General features: G+C 40.6%; 2 protein-coding genes across 3 annotated transcripts in view; one reads left to right on the forward strand and one right to left on the reverse strand.

Annotated features, from left to right (window-relative positions):
* C15H9orf85 (chromosome 15 C9orf85 homolog) overlaps window positions 1–16351 on the forward strand; it is an 867064-nt gene that overhangs the window by 564991 nt on the left and 285722 nt on the right. The gene's annotated exons all lie outside the window — the stretch shown is intronic.
* CEMIP2 (cell migration inducing hyaluronidase 2) overlaps window positions 1–16351 on the reverse strand; it is an 87254-nt gene that overhangs the window by 2239 nt on the left and 68664 nt on the right. For both annotated transcript variants that reach the window (XM_050760905.1, XM_050760904.1), the window contains exons 19-23: window positions 14911–15093; window positions 12265–12484; window positions 8785–8883; window positions 4421–4575; window positions 139–242 (exon numbers count right to left, since the gene is read on the reverse strand). In XM_050760905.1, the coding sequence (XP_050616862.1) occupies window positions 139–242; window positions 4421–4575; window positions 8785–8883; window positions 12265–12484; window positions 14911–15093 (761 nt within the window). The remainder of the gene's footprint in view (window positions 1–138; window positions 243–4420; window positions 4576–8784; window positions 8884–12264; window positions 12485–14910; window positions 15094–16351) is intronic.

The raw sequence follows: 16351 nt of genomic DNA on the forward strand, positions 1-16351 counted from the left end.
CCCTTATTTAGAAATCATCTTAATGATACCCACTCCAGCAAACAAGCTCATGAAAATGGTCTGGTAGCTGAATTGCACCATAAAATTGCCTATGTTGCTGGCCCTGTAAGAACTTCATGGAATAATACAAATACAAACCTTTGTCATAAAGATGAGCTGGTTTGGCTAATCCCAGAGGTACTAGTAAGTGTGAAATGTTCAACTGCTTTATTTCTCCTCTTGTGCTCAACAGAACAATTGACCTGTATGTAAAATTTAGAAAGTCAGAGAAAATTTCAATCCTTCAGCATGAGTATCTTTCTCAACTGAATGCTGAATAGAAATATTAGATAAAAGCAGAACTCCAAAAAGAAAAAAGCCTAGATGCTTTTCCATCCAATTCCCTTCTCTTCCACCCCACCACCATGGGCTTCGCATGTTGCTCTTACAAGGGGTAACACACGGAGAAACCAAATCATTTATGTAAGTTCACCTAGTGCAGGGCTTCCCAACCCCTGGGCCATGGACCGTACCAGTAGATTAGGAACCAAGTTGCACAGCAGGAGGTGAGCGGGTGAGCAAAGCTTCATCTGTATTTACAGCCACTCCCCACCACTTGCATTATAGCCTGAGCTCCGCCTCCTGTCAGGTCAGCTGTGGCATTCAACTCTCATGGGAGCGGAGCCCTATTGGGAACTGAACATGTGAGGGATCTAGGTTGTGTGTTCCTGAGAATCTAATGCCTGATGATCTGTCACTGATCATCACCCCCAGACAGGACCATCTAGTTGTAGGAAAACAAGCTCAGGGCTCCCACTGACTTTACATTATGGTGAGTTGCATAATTATTTCATTATACATTACAATGTAATAATAATAGAAATAAAGTGCACAGTAAATGTAATGTGCTTCAATCATCCTGGAACCATCCCCCTCCACCTCTGGTCCATGGAAAAATTATCTTCCACAAAACCGGTACCTGATGCCAAAAAGGTTGGGGACTGCTGACCTAGTGGATGGTTTGGGGTGCAGTTCTTTTAGGGAATAGTCTATTGTTGTTGTTTATAATTTGTATAAATTTGTGGGACACAAGTGCAATTTCATCACATACATAGGACTGCATAGTGGTGAAGTCAGGGCACTTAGGGTATCCATCACCAAATAATGTATACTGTGCCCATTCAGTAATTTCTCATCATCCACCCCTCACCCTTCCTTCTCCATTGTCTATCAGGGAGTAAGTCTACTGTAACATGGGAGAATGCTTTTGTTTTGTTTCAAATACTCTATTTATTTAAGTTCTATTATCTATTTATTAAATAAATGGATAAACACAATTCTAAAAATAAACAAACAACTAACTGTGTTTTCCATGGTCTGAATGGCCATTTTTGTCCTACAGTAAACCAACACACATACTCGGACCTATCTGTGGATTCTCTGTTCTTCTCCTCTGATCTTGTTCTTCTCAGCCAAAACTATGCTGGCCTATGGCTTCATGGTCTGTTTTAATATTTGATAAAACTAGCCCCTTGTATTACTGTAATTTGTTTATATTTTACTACTTTCTCATTTATTCTTCCAGATGAACTACAGTATCAACCGTCAAGTACAGTAGAAAAGTACCTTTTGGGACACTAATGAAAATGTGTCAAATTTATATTTTAACTAAGTAAACGTAATGCACTTGAATCATCCTGAAACCATCCCCCTCCACCGGTCCATGGAAAAATTATCTTCCATGAAACCAGTCCATGAAACTAATATTTATTCATTTTTCCATTCAGAAACAGAGAGTCTCTCCTTTTATTCAACTTCTGTTGCATATCCTTTAGCAATATATTTAATAATGTATTTATTTTGTGTGCGTGTGTGTGTGTATACAAACGCACTGTTTCAAAAACTTTAATCAGAAATATTCTTGGCCAACCAGGTGCAGTGGTTCATGCCTTTAATTTCAGCATTTTGGGAGGCTGAGATGAGAGAATCACTTGAGCCCAGGAGTTCAAGACCAGCTAGGGAAACACAGCAAAACTTCATCTCCACAAAAAATAAGAAAAACAATAAAATAAAATAAAATAAAATAAAATAACAGACAGGCTGGTGGTGTGCACTTGTAGTCTCAGCTACTTGGAAGGCTGAAGTAGAAGGGTCACTTGAGCCTGAGAGGTCAAGACTGCATTGAGCTGTGGTCACATCACTGCACTCCAGCCTGAGCAGCTGTGTTTTGTTTTTTTAGAGATAGGGTCCTTGCTCTGTCACCCTGGCTAGAATGCAATGATGCAATTATAGTTTACTGCAGCCTCAAACTCTTGGGCTCAAGGGATCTTCCTGTCCTAGCCTCCTCAGTAGCTGAGACTACAGGTATGTGCCCACATACTCAGATAATTTTTGAATTTTTTGTAGAGACAGGGTCTCATTACATCGCCCAGGCTAGTCTTGAATTTCTGGCCTCAAGCAATTGTCCTGTCACAGCCTCCTAGGCAGGAGCCACTGTGCCTGACTTCTTGGTCAGTATTACTGAAAAAAAAATTTCAAGAACAAATCAGTGTTTAGGGGGCTCTGAGTAGCTCTTATTAATTAAAAGGTAACATTAGATTGATTTATTTTCAGTCATCAAGGATGCCTACAGGAAGTTGAAATTTGCGTAGTATATCTTAATGTGGGTCTTAATAGTTCTTAAGATTAAGTGCCTTAAGTTTCATGCTGGTATGGGTTCTTTATTGTAGTCTGTCTGTCTTCTTTCTTTCTTTTTTTGAGGCAGAGTCTCGCTCTGTTGCTCAGGCTGGAGTGCAGCAGTACGATCTCGGCTCACTGAAAACTCTGGCTCCTGGGTTCAAGCAATTCTCCTGCCTCAGCTTCCCAAGTAGCTGGGATTACAGATGCCCACCACCACCCTGCCCAGCTAGTTTTTGTATTTTTTGTAGAGATGAGGTTTCACCATGTTGGCCAGGCTGGTCTTGAACTCCTGATCTCAGGTGATCCTCCCGCCTCAGATTCCCAAAGTGCTGAGATTACAGGTGTAAGCCACCATACCCAGCCTACTGTAGTCTTTCTAAAGCAGCAGTGACACAATCTAGAATTAGTGCAGCAGTCTAAGTACGGCCACCCTGCATACCTGACCTTCTTCAATAGGTCAGAATTACCCATAAGATCATTTACAGGTCACCCCACAACCCTATACACATAGACACGTGCTCAGTCTCCCTAGAAGTCACTGCCAGTGGCTCCACACTTTCTAAACACTGTTAAAATACAACATACACATTGAATTTTTGCAAATGAATCCTATGTGTATAACCAGAGGGTGGATCAAGAAACAGCATTACCAGTATCTTAAAAGCCTTTCTGTTAATGAGTTGGTTTTACCTCTTAAATCTATGGGGTACCTTGCAGGACTACCATGTTGTCCTAAATATTTCTGGTGAGATTTATGTCCCGGATTGTTTTAGGGGAAGTGAGTGTGTTTTCAACATTAGGAAAAATCTTTAAATCCCGCAAGAAAATTGAGGCTGTACAAGTGTCTTAAGCCAGAAGACAGAACTACATATTTACATTTAATGTTACATCCAAATAATCCAGTGACTTCATAGAATTTATTGGCATCCAGTTCTATATAGCACAAGCTATCGGAAAATGATTCTAAAGCTAGGTAGGCCTTTAATTTGGGGAAAGCTTATGTTCCTTCCTTAATGGTCCACTAAATGAAAGCCTGTGTATAAATCAACATCTGTGGCAAAGGCAGAAAACACCCTGAGTTCATCTCCTTGCCTCCAGGCAGGGTCTAACCAACCCAGAGGAAGAAAGCTTTCTCTCCTGTGCAGCTTTCTTCAGAGACAGCAAAGAACACCAATCAGACTAGTGCTCTACAAGAGCGATCGCACGCTCAACCACTTCAAAAATCAATTTACTCTTTTCCAGCCATTTCCAAGTGACCCAGGTGATGACTTCCTGTATCACGGTCATAGTGCAATGCTGTCCAAGACCATCAGTGGGACAGAGGGCTGCAAAGGTCAACTGCCTGGAAAATCACTTCAAAATAGTAAAAAGCCTTCTGAGGGAGTTGCAGACAAAGTACATCAACTTAATACTAATAAGTATAACGCTCTGATATTTGTTTTGTGAGACTCAAAAAATAAATAAAATAAAAAGTGGGAGAGTAATGTTCCAAATAATGAGCGTTTTTTCCTCCGAAGAGCCTTCCCACCATTTGCAAAATGTTGCAACGCCCAAGTTCTGCCACCGGCAAGCAACGGCTTGTCAATGATAAGCAGCTTAGACGACATGGGCGTCAATCTGAGGTAGGAGAGGAATGAATACCTTGCACAGTGCCGTGAATGTCCACAGAGTAAAAAATCAGAGTTGACCAGGCATTATCGGTTGTGGAGCATTCCACATCTTTAAGGTGGCTTTTCCCTGTTACAGCACAAGCTGGACCTACCTTGGAGGGATGCCTGTTTTTAAATACTCTTCCATGCGACTGACATCAGCAAGAGGAAAAACCTTTTTTTCCGTCAACCGGAATGGAACGCTGCACGGATCCACAACAAGGAGGAGGACGCCTGCACTTCGGAAGGTAAAGTCAGTGCCATTGACCTGAGAATGCAAAAACATCTTCTGCTGTCATCATCATTTCAAGAACATCTGCAGGATGACTCATTTTTCCGGCCCTTTCCCTGTGTCTTCTAAACCCATGATTCGAAGTATATTTCCAAGATTCAAATTGTGTGCTTCACTTGCTTTTTCTTCATCATCTGAAATTGCGCCTGTGTTCCTAGACACTGCCTATAGATTCTGCCTTGACTAATGTGTGCTGACTGGAGAAGCTGCTTTGAGCAAGGCATGGTGGCCCCCACTCAGCTAAGCTGGGTGACTTCACTCTGAAGTGCTCAAGGCATTCCTTCTTACACACACTCTCTGGGGTCAAAGCTTTGTAAGTCAATGATAGGTGGCTGCCTCTGTACTTCAGCTCAGATGGCTTATTGTCATATTGGTTCAGAAAAAAATACACACACACACATATAAATATGTATCATGCCTTGACCCCCAGGAATTCCACATTAGTTTATATTTGTAGTTTGCTACAAATACAGCTCTTCTCTGAGATCAAAATGACAAAGCAATAATTTTACTGGAATTTAAGCTACAAAGTACTACTACATTTATTTCACAATTATTGTGAGCTAAATTTTCAAAGTCATCCTCTTTAAATCAATGGTGTGTGACCTTTTCAAGAAAAACGAACCCCAGACATTTCCAAATATCATTAATTTCTCAGTCAAAAATGAAGGAGCAAAACAAAACAACTAAGCACTAATTAAACCCACAGGCACTGTTTCTGTTTATAAGATGTAAAATTATAAACTATTCTAAAGGCTAACAAAGGAGAAGTGTTCTCACCACACCTGTCCATGTTTGGGGAAATTATAATATTTAAATTTTACTTCTAATCACTTTAGGTCTCACTGGTATTCAAAATGGCATTTTAAGGCCAGGTGTGGTGGCTCACGCCTATAATCCAGCACTTTGGGAGGCTGATGTGGGCGGACCGCCTGAGGTCAGGAGTTGAAGAACATCCTGACCAACAAGGCGAAACCCCATCTCTACTAAGAGATATACTGCGCATGATGGTACATGCCTGTGATCCCAGCTACTTGGGAGGCTGAGGCAGGAGAATCGCTTGAACCCAGGAGGTGGAGGATGCAGTGAGCAGAGATGGTGCCACTGCATTCCAGCCTGTGTGACAGAGTGAGACTCTGTCTCAGGAAAAAAAAAAAAAAAAAAAGTCCTTTAGCTAAGTTTAAATTGCACCAATCCAGTGAAAATAGTTCTGAAAACATGTGAAGTAAATTTTACATGTGGAAAGACTAGACATGATTTCCTTATTTTTTTAAATCTCAATACTTAAAATTGAGGTACATTTAAGAAAAAAATACGTAACAGTCCTCAACATATTCAGACTGTCCCCATGAAAAGTATCCCCAAAACCTGTTGCTTAAAAAAAACACAAAACTTTCAATGAAAACTAAAGCAAAGCAAGGTACCATGGCTCATGCCTGTGATATTAGCTACTTGGGAGGCTGAGGTAGGAGGGTCACCTTAGTCTAGGAGTTCAAGGTCAACCCAGGCAACGTAGCAAGACCTTGTCTTAAAAAAAAAAAAACAAAAACAAAAAACAGCTGGGTGCGGTAGCTCATGCCTGTAATCCCAACACTCTGGGAGGACGAGGACGGTGGTCTAGGAGTTCAAGACCAGCCTGGCCAACATGGTGAAACCCCATCTCTACTAAAAATAAAAAAATTAGCTGGGTGTGGTGGCTGGTGCCTGTAATCCCAGCTACTCGGGAGGCTGAGGCTGGAGAATCTCTTGAACCCGGGAGGCAGAGGTTGCAGTGAGCCAAGTGCCACTGAGCTTAGATGACAGAGAAAGACTCTGTCTAAAAAAAACAAAACAAAACAAAAAAAACAACCAAACAAAAAACCCTAATGCAATCCCAGATCTTAAGGAAGGGTTTTCAGATAATGAATGTAAAAAGTATTGTTGATAAATATGGCTTTTCTACAGTCCCAGGCACCCAGTGTGTAACAACAGAGTCAAACAATGTTTTCAGACTCTAGGACATAGCCTGCCTGCAATTTTTTTTTTTTTTTTTTTTTTTTTGGCAAAACGCTCTCCCCATCTCTCTCTCTTTCTCTCTCTCTCTCTCTCTCTGTTACCTAGTAAACTACTAGAACAGTGAGATTCAGCACCCACCTGCTTCCCTCATGCAACTCCCAGTAGATACCATGCTAACAGGCTGGGATCAGGTTCCTTATGCAGCTGACTGCATTCAGATGCTGAGCTAGCAAATTTCATGCCAATAAAATTACATCATGAGTGTATTACAAAATGCAGGACTGCTAAAGGAGGGGAACAGGCATACACACAGACTTGAAGAATCATTAACCTGGTGTGGTGGCTCACACCTATAATCCCAGCAGTTTGGAAGGCCAAGGCTGGAAGATCACTTTAGCCCAGGAGTTCAAGACTAGCCTGAGCAACACAGTGGGACTTCGTCGCTATAAAAAATATTTTAAAATTAACCAAGTGCTGTAGCATGTTCCCTTAGTCCCGGCTACGCGGGAGGATCAATTTAGCCCGGGAGGTGGAGGTTGCAATGAGCCGAGATTGTTCCACTGCACTCTGGCCTGGGTGACACAGGGAGGCCCTGTCTCAGAAACAAACAAAACAACAGCAGCAACAATAGCAATAAAAAAATAAAAACGAATCATTGAGCTACATTTACATAGGGATAGTCTTAATTCAGAGTTGTGAAGCAGAACTGAAGTTCTGGAGCTGGATGGCAGTGATGGTTGTACAACTATATGAATGGACTTCATACCGCTGAACTGACCACTTGAGAATGGTTAAGATAGTAAAGTTTATGTGTACTTTACCACAATACAAAAAATTAAGAAAAAAAGTAAAATTTAATTTTCTCCACACATATATGGATTTGTGATTATGCTGCCCACCACTAAAAAAACCAAGCCCCTAAAGAGACCACATGAGATGGCACAGGCCTTGGCTGAGTATTAGTTGAAAGGCTGGATACCTGCCACCCCAAGAGTTCTTTGTATGGTGGCACCTAGGTCAACCTGATTTTGGACAGGCCACATGCTGAGACCTGGTTCTCAGTGGCTAACCTTGCGCTATGCACAAATGCTAGTGTTGACACTGAAACTCATGTCTAAACTTCCATCAAGTCACTTAGAAAAGACAACTAACATTTTGCATCTTCATTTTCCTCAACTGAAAAAATAGAGAAGAGACAACCTTAAAATAAAAGGCTGAAGAGATGTTAAAACTTTCATTTCCCATATCTTAAACAACCTTGAAGCTTATTTTAAGTTTCAAAGAATAAGGTTAATGGGTAAACACAATCTACTCAGGAAAAAACATTTCTTAAATTTATTTAAAAACACAAATGTTTAGGAGGTATTTATACCTCTATTGTATTGCTTGCTACCAATAATAGAGAATGTGATTACAAACCAGTGACTATAGCCAGAAGTAATTCCTGTCACCAAGACAGAAGATAAAAGAAGCAAGAAGCTGTGACAGTGTACACATCTGCCTTGGTCTGAATGTCTGTGTCCTGCCAAATATTTCTATGTTGAAATCCTAATCTCCAAGGTAACAGTATTAGCAGGCAGAATCTTTGGGAAGTGATCAGGACATGACAGTGTAGGCCGGGCGCGGTGGCTCAAGCCTGTAGTCCTAGCACTTTGGGAGGCCGAGACGGGCAGATCACAAGGTCAGGAGATCGAGACCATCCTGGCTAACACGGTGAAACCCCGTCTCTACTAAAAAAATACAAAAACCTAGCCGGGCGAGGTGGCGGGCGTCTGTAGTCCCAGCTACTCGGGAGGCTGAGGCAGGAGAATGGTGTGAACCCGGGAGGCGGAGCTTGCAGTGAGCTGAGATCCGGCCACTGCACTCCGGGCTGGGCGACAAAGCAAGACTCTGTCTCAACAAAAACAAAAACAAAACAAAAAGACCGTGTAACCCCCATGAATGGGATCAGTGCTGTTATAAAGGAAGCCTGAGAGAGACCCCTGGACCGTTCTACCCTGTGAGGACGCGATGAGAAGGCGCCATCTATGAACCAGGCCACCAGACGCTCAATTTGCTGATGCCTTGCTTTTGGACTTCCCAGCCTCCAGAACTGTGAGAAATAAACTTCTGTTGTTTATAAGTTACCTAGTTCATGGCATTTTGTTATACCACCTCGAACAGACTAAGACAACACCAGACGGTACTTACAGAAATAACAGACGGGTCTCCACGCTGCGTTTCTGCTTTATCAGGTGACTGGAATTGCACAGGGAGGTAACTTTTATGAGGATCACTAGTAAACACCACCTAGACAGAGAAGATGTTCCATATTTATGGCAACTCTTACCTTCCTCCAAAAGGTTCCCTCAATATGAACTTAATTATAATTAAAGCCAGTGGTTGTATTTCTTATTCTGAACTTTTTGTACGTATTTCATGACCTAGAATTCCATCTTGATATTGTTAAGACAGTAAGTATATATTTGTTCTTCATTTTCTGGAGCAACACCAGTTTCAAATAAATATTATTCTTGTTCACTTCAGTTCCATAAGTGATTACATAAATGTGCTTTATATTTAAATCTTTGTAAACATTTTATGGAAAAACAGGCACAAATATTTTTTAAAGTTTTTTTCAGACCATGGTCCCTCAGTCACTCTAGGACTGAGGAAAGTGTAGATAACAAGGACTACCCTGTTAAGAAACATTTACTAACTTTGTACATGCACAGGTCTCAACTCCTCTTTGTGACCTGCAAAGGGTTCCATAAACAGAGCCAGGCCTTACAGATAGGCCCCTATTTCTCTCTGTTCTGTTACACTCAGGCAGGGCCTCGCTTTCCCACAAACACTTCACCCTCTTTCTTGCCACTCTGCCTTTGCTGATGCTGTTCCCTTCCCAAGAATGCCCTTCCCTTTTCCCTGTACTCCTCCAAATCATTCCCAGTCTCCAAAGCCTATCTCCTCCCTAAAGGCTCTCTTCTCATTTAGAAACACTTAACTCTCACACAGTTTAACACTTAGAGGTACACTGTCCATATAAGCCAATGTTAACAACTTCCCTGCAAGAATAAACAATCAGCCAGGCACGGCAGTTCACGCCTGTAATCCCAGTGCTTTGTGGGGCTGAGGTGGGCGGATCACCTGAGGTCAGGAGTTCAAGACCAGCCCTGGTCAACATGGCAAACTCCTGTCTCTATTAAAAATACAAAAATCAGCCAGGCAGGTGGCACACATCTGTAGTCCCAGCTACTTGGAAAGCTGAGGCAGGAGAATCGCTTGAGCCTGGGAGATGAAGGTTGCAGCGAGCTGAGATCGTACCACTGCACTCTAGCCTGGGTGACAGAGTGCGACTCCATCTCAAAAAAACAAAAAACAAAAAATAAACAGTCAAAATGATCTCAAGTAGCATTCGGAAGCTGGATAGTTCTTTGAAGTCTCCAAGTTTGGGGTCAAAAACCCTTGTGAATTTTCCTATTTACTCCTAATATACATGTGTTTGGTTTTGACAGTCAGAACAAAAATTAGGCCGGGTGTGGTGGTTCACACCTGTAATCCCAACAATTTGGGAGGCCAAAGTGGGGGGATCGCTTGAGCCCAGGACTTCGAGACCAGCCTAGGCAACATAGTGAGACCCCGCCTCTATATTTAAAAAAAAAAAAAACCCACAAATTTTCAAGTAGAAGTGATATTCCCAGATACTTCAACTACTTTGCAACTGTGCAAAGTCAATAATCAAAACATTTTTAAAAAATGAATTCTGATCAATGCTTCATGCACAAAAGATAAAGAATGCTAAGTATTAGTGCATGGAATCATTTAACAACATAGGCCTAGAATATTTCCAATGATACTTATATTATTTTTATAAGTTGTAATGTTTATTATAAATTATATAAAGTCTCTTCAATATTGAGGGGTCTTAACAAATCCAGCTTGAAAATTAGGCTAGAAAATATACTTCCCCACAAACATTATCTCAAAATGTCACTTTAACATTTTATTATTAAACTGGCCTGGCAAGGAATCATATAACCTTCATATACAGGGTTGTTTTTGTTGGTGTTGTTTCGTCTGGTTGGTTTATTTTTGGTTTTACTTGTATGAGAGAATAGAGGTGGCTCAGAAATATGAGACTAAGATTGTGACAGTAAAGTTGCCATTCAAAAAAAAAAAATTGCCAGGTGCGGTGGCTCACATCTGTAATCCCAGCACTTTGGTAAACTAAGGCAGACAGATCACCTGATGTCAGGAGTTCGAGACCAGCCTGGGCAACATGGCAAAACCTCGTCTCTAGTAAAATTACAAAAATTAGCCAGGTGTGGTCTCATGCACCTGTAGTCCCAGCTACTCAGGAGGCTGAGGGAGGAGAATCCCTTGAACCCGGGAGGCAAAGTTGCAGAGAGTCGAGATTGTGCCACTGCACTCTAGCCTGGGCAACTGAGAGAGACTCCATCTCAACAACATCAACAAAAAGCAAAACAAACAAACAAACTCATACATCCTAGTGGGAAGCATAAATCCACCTCTTTTTTTCTGCTCTTACTGCCACTAATGGATATAAATAATGAAAAAAAAAAGAGAGAAATATGGAACTTATTTGTGGAAGTAATTTTGTTTTCTTAAATCACTTAGGATAGTAATAAATGAAAAGATTTAGTTTTCTCCATACTAAGAGGCAGTATGCATATTTGTGGTAATTATTCCTTTTTAAAAAAAATCTCGGTGGAACTCAAATGTGAACATGTATCAGAATCAGCTGCAGGGCTGGTTAAAACAGATTGCCGGGCCCCAGTCCCCCAGCTGCTGATTCAGTAGGATGAGGGTTAGGCCCAAGAATTCCCATTTTCCACAAATTTCCAAGGGATCCTGATGCTGCTGGTCTGGGGGGTCACACTTTGAGAACAATTTCCCTTAGCCCATATTTGTTTGTGTGAAATATAAATCAGGGCAGCTCCATCCTTTGTTTTTTCACTTGGAACTGATCTGATTTCCTTTGAAACCCCTTCTGTATGCCCAATTTTAGTTCGTATTTTGGGTTCACTTTCATTGCACTGCTTTCTTGAGATCCAGTCATCAAGTCATTCTTGATTAGAGGTCATCTAATCAAGAATGTTAGAAGAAGCATTTTCATTTCTAACCAAAGTCAGTCTGTACTTTCTTTTTTTAAAAATAAAAATGACAGAGTGATGTGATAGTCTATACTTCAATTACAGATAGATATAATAGCATATGCTTCAAACATATGAGTGGATTTCCACCTTATAAAAAGGAAACAATTTTCATATTAGCTGTATTTTTGAAAAGAAATTTCACACTGTGCCAACAAAACAAAGTATCTTTTTTATATCACTGGCATGTAAATCCAACAGTAATACCGCAACAGAATCAAACATCTGAGAAAGAAAAAAAATGAGAACCAACATAGTAACCTCTAATTTAAAACTGTGGAAAATCTGCAGTTGTTCAGGATAAACTGACGTACCACAGGGGAACGTATCTCCATTATAAATTTGAACTAGTTTGCTTCTTATGCGCTTCACATTTTAGCATGGGCCAAAACTCAGGTGATACCATGCAGTGTCCGTAAATGGGCAACATAGATGTTTCAAAGATAAGTGCTCCTATTGCAAAGAAACCCTCCGACTTTTTCTCCCTGGCCACAGACCACTTTTCATCCTTGTTTACCTGCCGAGTGCCACAGCCTTGACAGAGTCCAGTGAGCATGGCCGGCATCCGCTTGACCACTGATGGCTTCCTGTAGTACTGTGGGTACGCTTTGGCCATGCAGTTACTGATGTCCTTTGAGTCTGTGGCTGCCTGGATCTTGACTCTTTCACATCCCTGAGATGAACAGTAACTGTGGCCATGCCTGTGGCTTTTGGCTTTGAGATACAAAAACAGTAACCTGCACGAAATAGAAACCAATCCATGTAGTTAGACTTACTCTCAAAAACGTGTAAAATTCCTCAAATCAGTTCATGGCCAAAAGGGATATTCCTCCACCATAGTAACTTTTCCTTAAAACATAAATTACAAAATGAATAAAGTTATTTATGTTTTCTTTCTATCCTTCAAGGGTCCTAAGTCAAATGCAGTAACACTTTAGGAAATACTTTCATACCCTGCTTCCATTGTTCTGGAACATATCAAAGCTGATTTCTGGTTTGAATTAGTTCGATAGGTAATTTGGGGGGATGAAATTTGGTTTGGCTCAAAAATTCCTTGGAACACTTTATACATAATGTGTTGAGTTTAGGATTTGGTAAATTAGTGTGGTTCATTCTTTTGGTTGTTCTCGTTCATAAATCATTTTGGTTAAGGCACAAAACTGAAATAATAAAAACAGGAACTGTGACTTGTTTGGCTAAGGCAAGATAAAGTCTCAAATCAATTCCTGTGATATTTACGAAGAGCAGATGGGCCTGGGTTCCTTCAGTCTATATTAAGGGACCAAATCAGGCAAAATGAACAGACCATCCCACCCATTCTGAATTATCTTCCCACTGCCAAGATGAATGAAAAAGTCTAAGTTCCAGGTGAGAGTTCAATCTCTGTCAGCAAGCCCAGTCCTTCCAAACCAAAGGAAGTCAAGATTCTAAAAAAACATGATCAAGTGTGATTGATTACTAGAGACGAAAAATTCACATTTTAATATGAGGTCAATAAACAGTACAAAGTTGAGAATATGAGATATAAATCAGCCCAAATGGCACATCGAATATCTCTCGGACTGAGAGCATGGAAAAAAAAAAAAATGGCACAACCCGCAATTACTTTTGCACCAACCTAATAAAAAGAATTAGGACCTCAGGATTCTTGAAGTACCCAGATCAGAAAGTATTTCCCATCTTTTTACACTTTTAATCATTAACTTGTCACCAGACTATCCTTACAAATGTGGATTTTTTTTTATTCTTGTGGAAAATCAAATGGGAATCTGGAAGTTCTATCATCTACAGAATGAAAGTCCAGGTAGTTAAGTCTAATCACAACTCGAAAATCAATGCTGGGTGTGGTGGCAGCAGCTACTTGGGAGGCTGAGGTGGGAGGATCACTTGAGCCCAGGAGATCAAGGCTATAATGTGCCACAACTGTGCCTGTGAACTGCACTCTAGCCTGGGCAACATAGGGACACCCCGTCTCTTAAAAAAAAAAAAAAAAAAAAAAAGAAAAAAAATTAAAAATTGGAGACAATTATGACAATAAAACTTTTAAGCTGGTAACACTGGCTGGTGGGGGACTGGGAGGGCAAATGAGTTGCATCTTATTTAAAGGCTAACCAGGCACTTAACAACTGAGCCCCAACTTCATTCCCCAAGTCAATCTCGTCACCCTTCTCCCCACCTTTCTCCCCACTCTGAACTTCTTGCCTTTCCCCAAACATGCAATGCCATGTTCTGCCATGCCCCCATGCATTTGTGCACACTGTCTCTTCAGTGTAAGACATCTCACCCATTTCTTTTTCCATCTCCTCCTAAGTGTTTCTCAAGAACTAGCTCCAGGGTCACCCTCTCAGGATGTCACTGGTTGTTCTAGGCTGAACTTGAGGCAGCCCAAAAGGCACATTGAATATAGGACCAGGAGCATTCAACGTTTCCCTCTCTAATGTCTTGCTTTACATGCCCACATTCCTCAATGGACTGTGAGTTTGCAGAAGAGATATGTCTTCTTTCCATTGGTATCTTTATAGTGCATAGACAATGGCATACAGGAGGAATGTCTGCATGAGAGAAGAGGCTGAAGGTACATGCTACCTGCTGGAAGAGTACAGGAGATGGAGCCTACCATAGCCCACAGGCTGAGAGCCTGTAACTGGGTAAAAGCAGTCAAAACCAACAGGACCCCAGGAGAACAGGATTGGAATTAAAAAGTGGAAAGATGCAGCCTAGAGAAAGTTGAAAGCAAATATTCCACAGTTATACAGTGATTTTCAAAAACTCAAGGTCAACTTGAAAGATAGCCTTAAGTCAGGAAGAGAAAAATGAGCTTTCACTGAAATATGAACTAGATCACATGTAAATAATCATATGAAGAACTATTATGGGAAAAAATTATTGTAATTTCCAACTGGGCCTACTGGTTCTTCATTGACAAGGCATAATTTCTCTCTCTAAATTGCCTTAATACGTACACAGCAAACATCTTCACTCGATCCCTACTGCCAACTATAATTACGAGTCATTCTAGTTCCCCTCTAAACCTCTAATAGAGATGTGCAGAGAATTACCCACATCAGCTGCTTTACTAAACAGCCGCGATGCTGAAGAACTAGCAATTTCACCATTAAAGAAAAATAGGAATAATTCTCATTGCCTGGTTTCACTGAATTACCCCGTGCTGGAGTCAAAATAGAATTTCCTCTCAGATTGCTTTCTTTGCAGTTCTTCCAATGAATGCACAGGCTCATATTCTTCGATTTTGGATAATGAGCCATTCTGCCGCTGCAAATAGCCAAAGGTAACTTGAAAACTTGTGTTTGACGGATAGCAAAGGCCAACTCGAATCCAGTCATTCCTTTAAAGGAGAAATATAAAAAAATTAGTTTACACTTGAGCCATTATCTGTTAAGCAGTATAGCATATGCAAATAACTGCCCTTCATGCCCCACTTCTTCCACTTCCTGCCCATGGTTTTCTCCTCCTTAAATTTCTTTGGCATGCTGGGCCACTGACAGTGGAAGTTCTGAACCATGACATAGTAACAAATCACCCACCTTCATTTGTTGCTCAAATTTCTCATATCAATAGATATATAGCAAAAATACGAGCCTTTAAATTTTTTTTTTTGATTTTGTTTTTTGTTGTTGTTGTTTTTGAGATGGAGTCTCGCTCTTTTGCTTGAGCTGGAGTGCAGTGGCGCGATCTCAGCTCACTGCGACCTCCACCTTCCAGGTTCAAGCAATTCTCCTGCCTCAACCTCTCGAGTAGCTGGGATTACAGGGGCACACCACCATGCACAGCTAATTTTTGTACTTCTAGTAGAGACGGGGATTCACCATGCTGGTCAGGCTGGTCTCGAACTCTTGACCTCAAGTGATCCGCCACCTCAGCCTCCCAAGTGCTAGGATTATAGGCATGAGCCACCATGCCCAGCCCTAAAAATTCTTAGTTTTAACAGGATTTCAAAGAACATTTTAAAAAGCTGGATAAAATATACTTAGACACTCTAAAAAGATAAGAAAATTAAGTGAGATGGTTGGGTATAGGTGTACAAGATAGAAACACTAATATATGAAGAGTGGAACTGTACACTGGCAAAAGCATTCTAAAGAATTTTTTTGTTTATAAATATAATTTTACCTTTTATAAATGTATTCAGATGAGTTCCTAGTGGGAAAATTGCTGGATATAAAGGTATATGCCTTTTTAAAGCTTTTGATGCATATCACTAAATTGCCATAGGATTTTCTTAGTATCCTTAAATATAAAATTAATCCTTTTTAAAAATCGTTAAAAGCATTTCCACTTTTTATCATTTTCTTTTTGACCTTTTTATTATAGTAAATATACATACCATAAAATTTACCATTTTAATAATTTTTAGCCATATGGTTCAGTGGCAATAAGTACATTCTCAATGTTGTTCAATCATCATCACTATTTCCCGAACTTTTTTGTCATTCTAAAAAATGTTTAAACAATATGTAACAAGGCCTTAAATTCTTCATATAGCCAGGCAGAGTGGCTCATGCCTATAATCCTAGCACTTTGGGAGGCTGAGGTAGGTAGATTACTTGAGTGCATGAGTTTGAGACCAGCCTGGGCAACATGGC

This window comes from Macaca thibetana, chromosome 15 (assembly GCF_024542745.1).
Source record: "Macaca thibetana thibetana isolate TM-01 chromosome 15, ASM2454274v1, whole genome shotgun sequence".
Lineage (NCBI taxonomy): Eukaryota > Metazoa > Chordata > Mammalia > Primates > Cercopithecidae > Macaca > Macaca thibetana.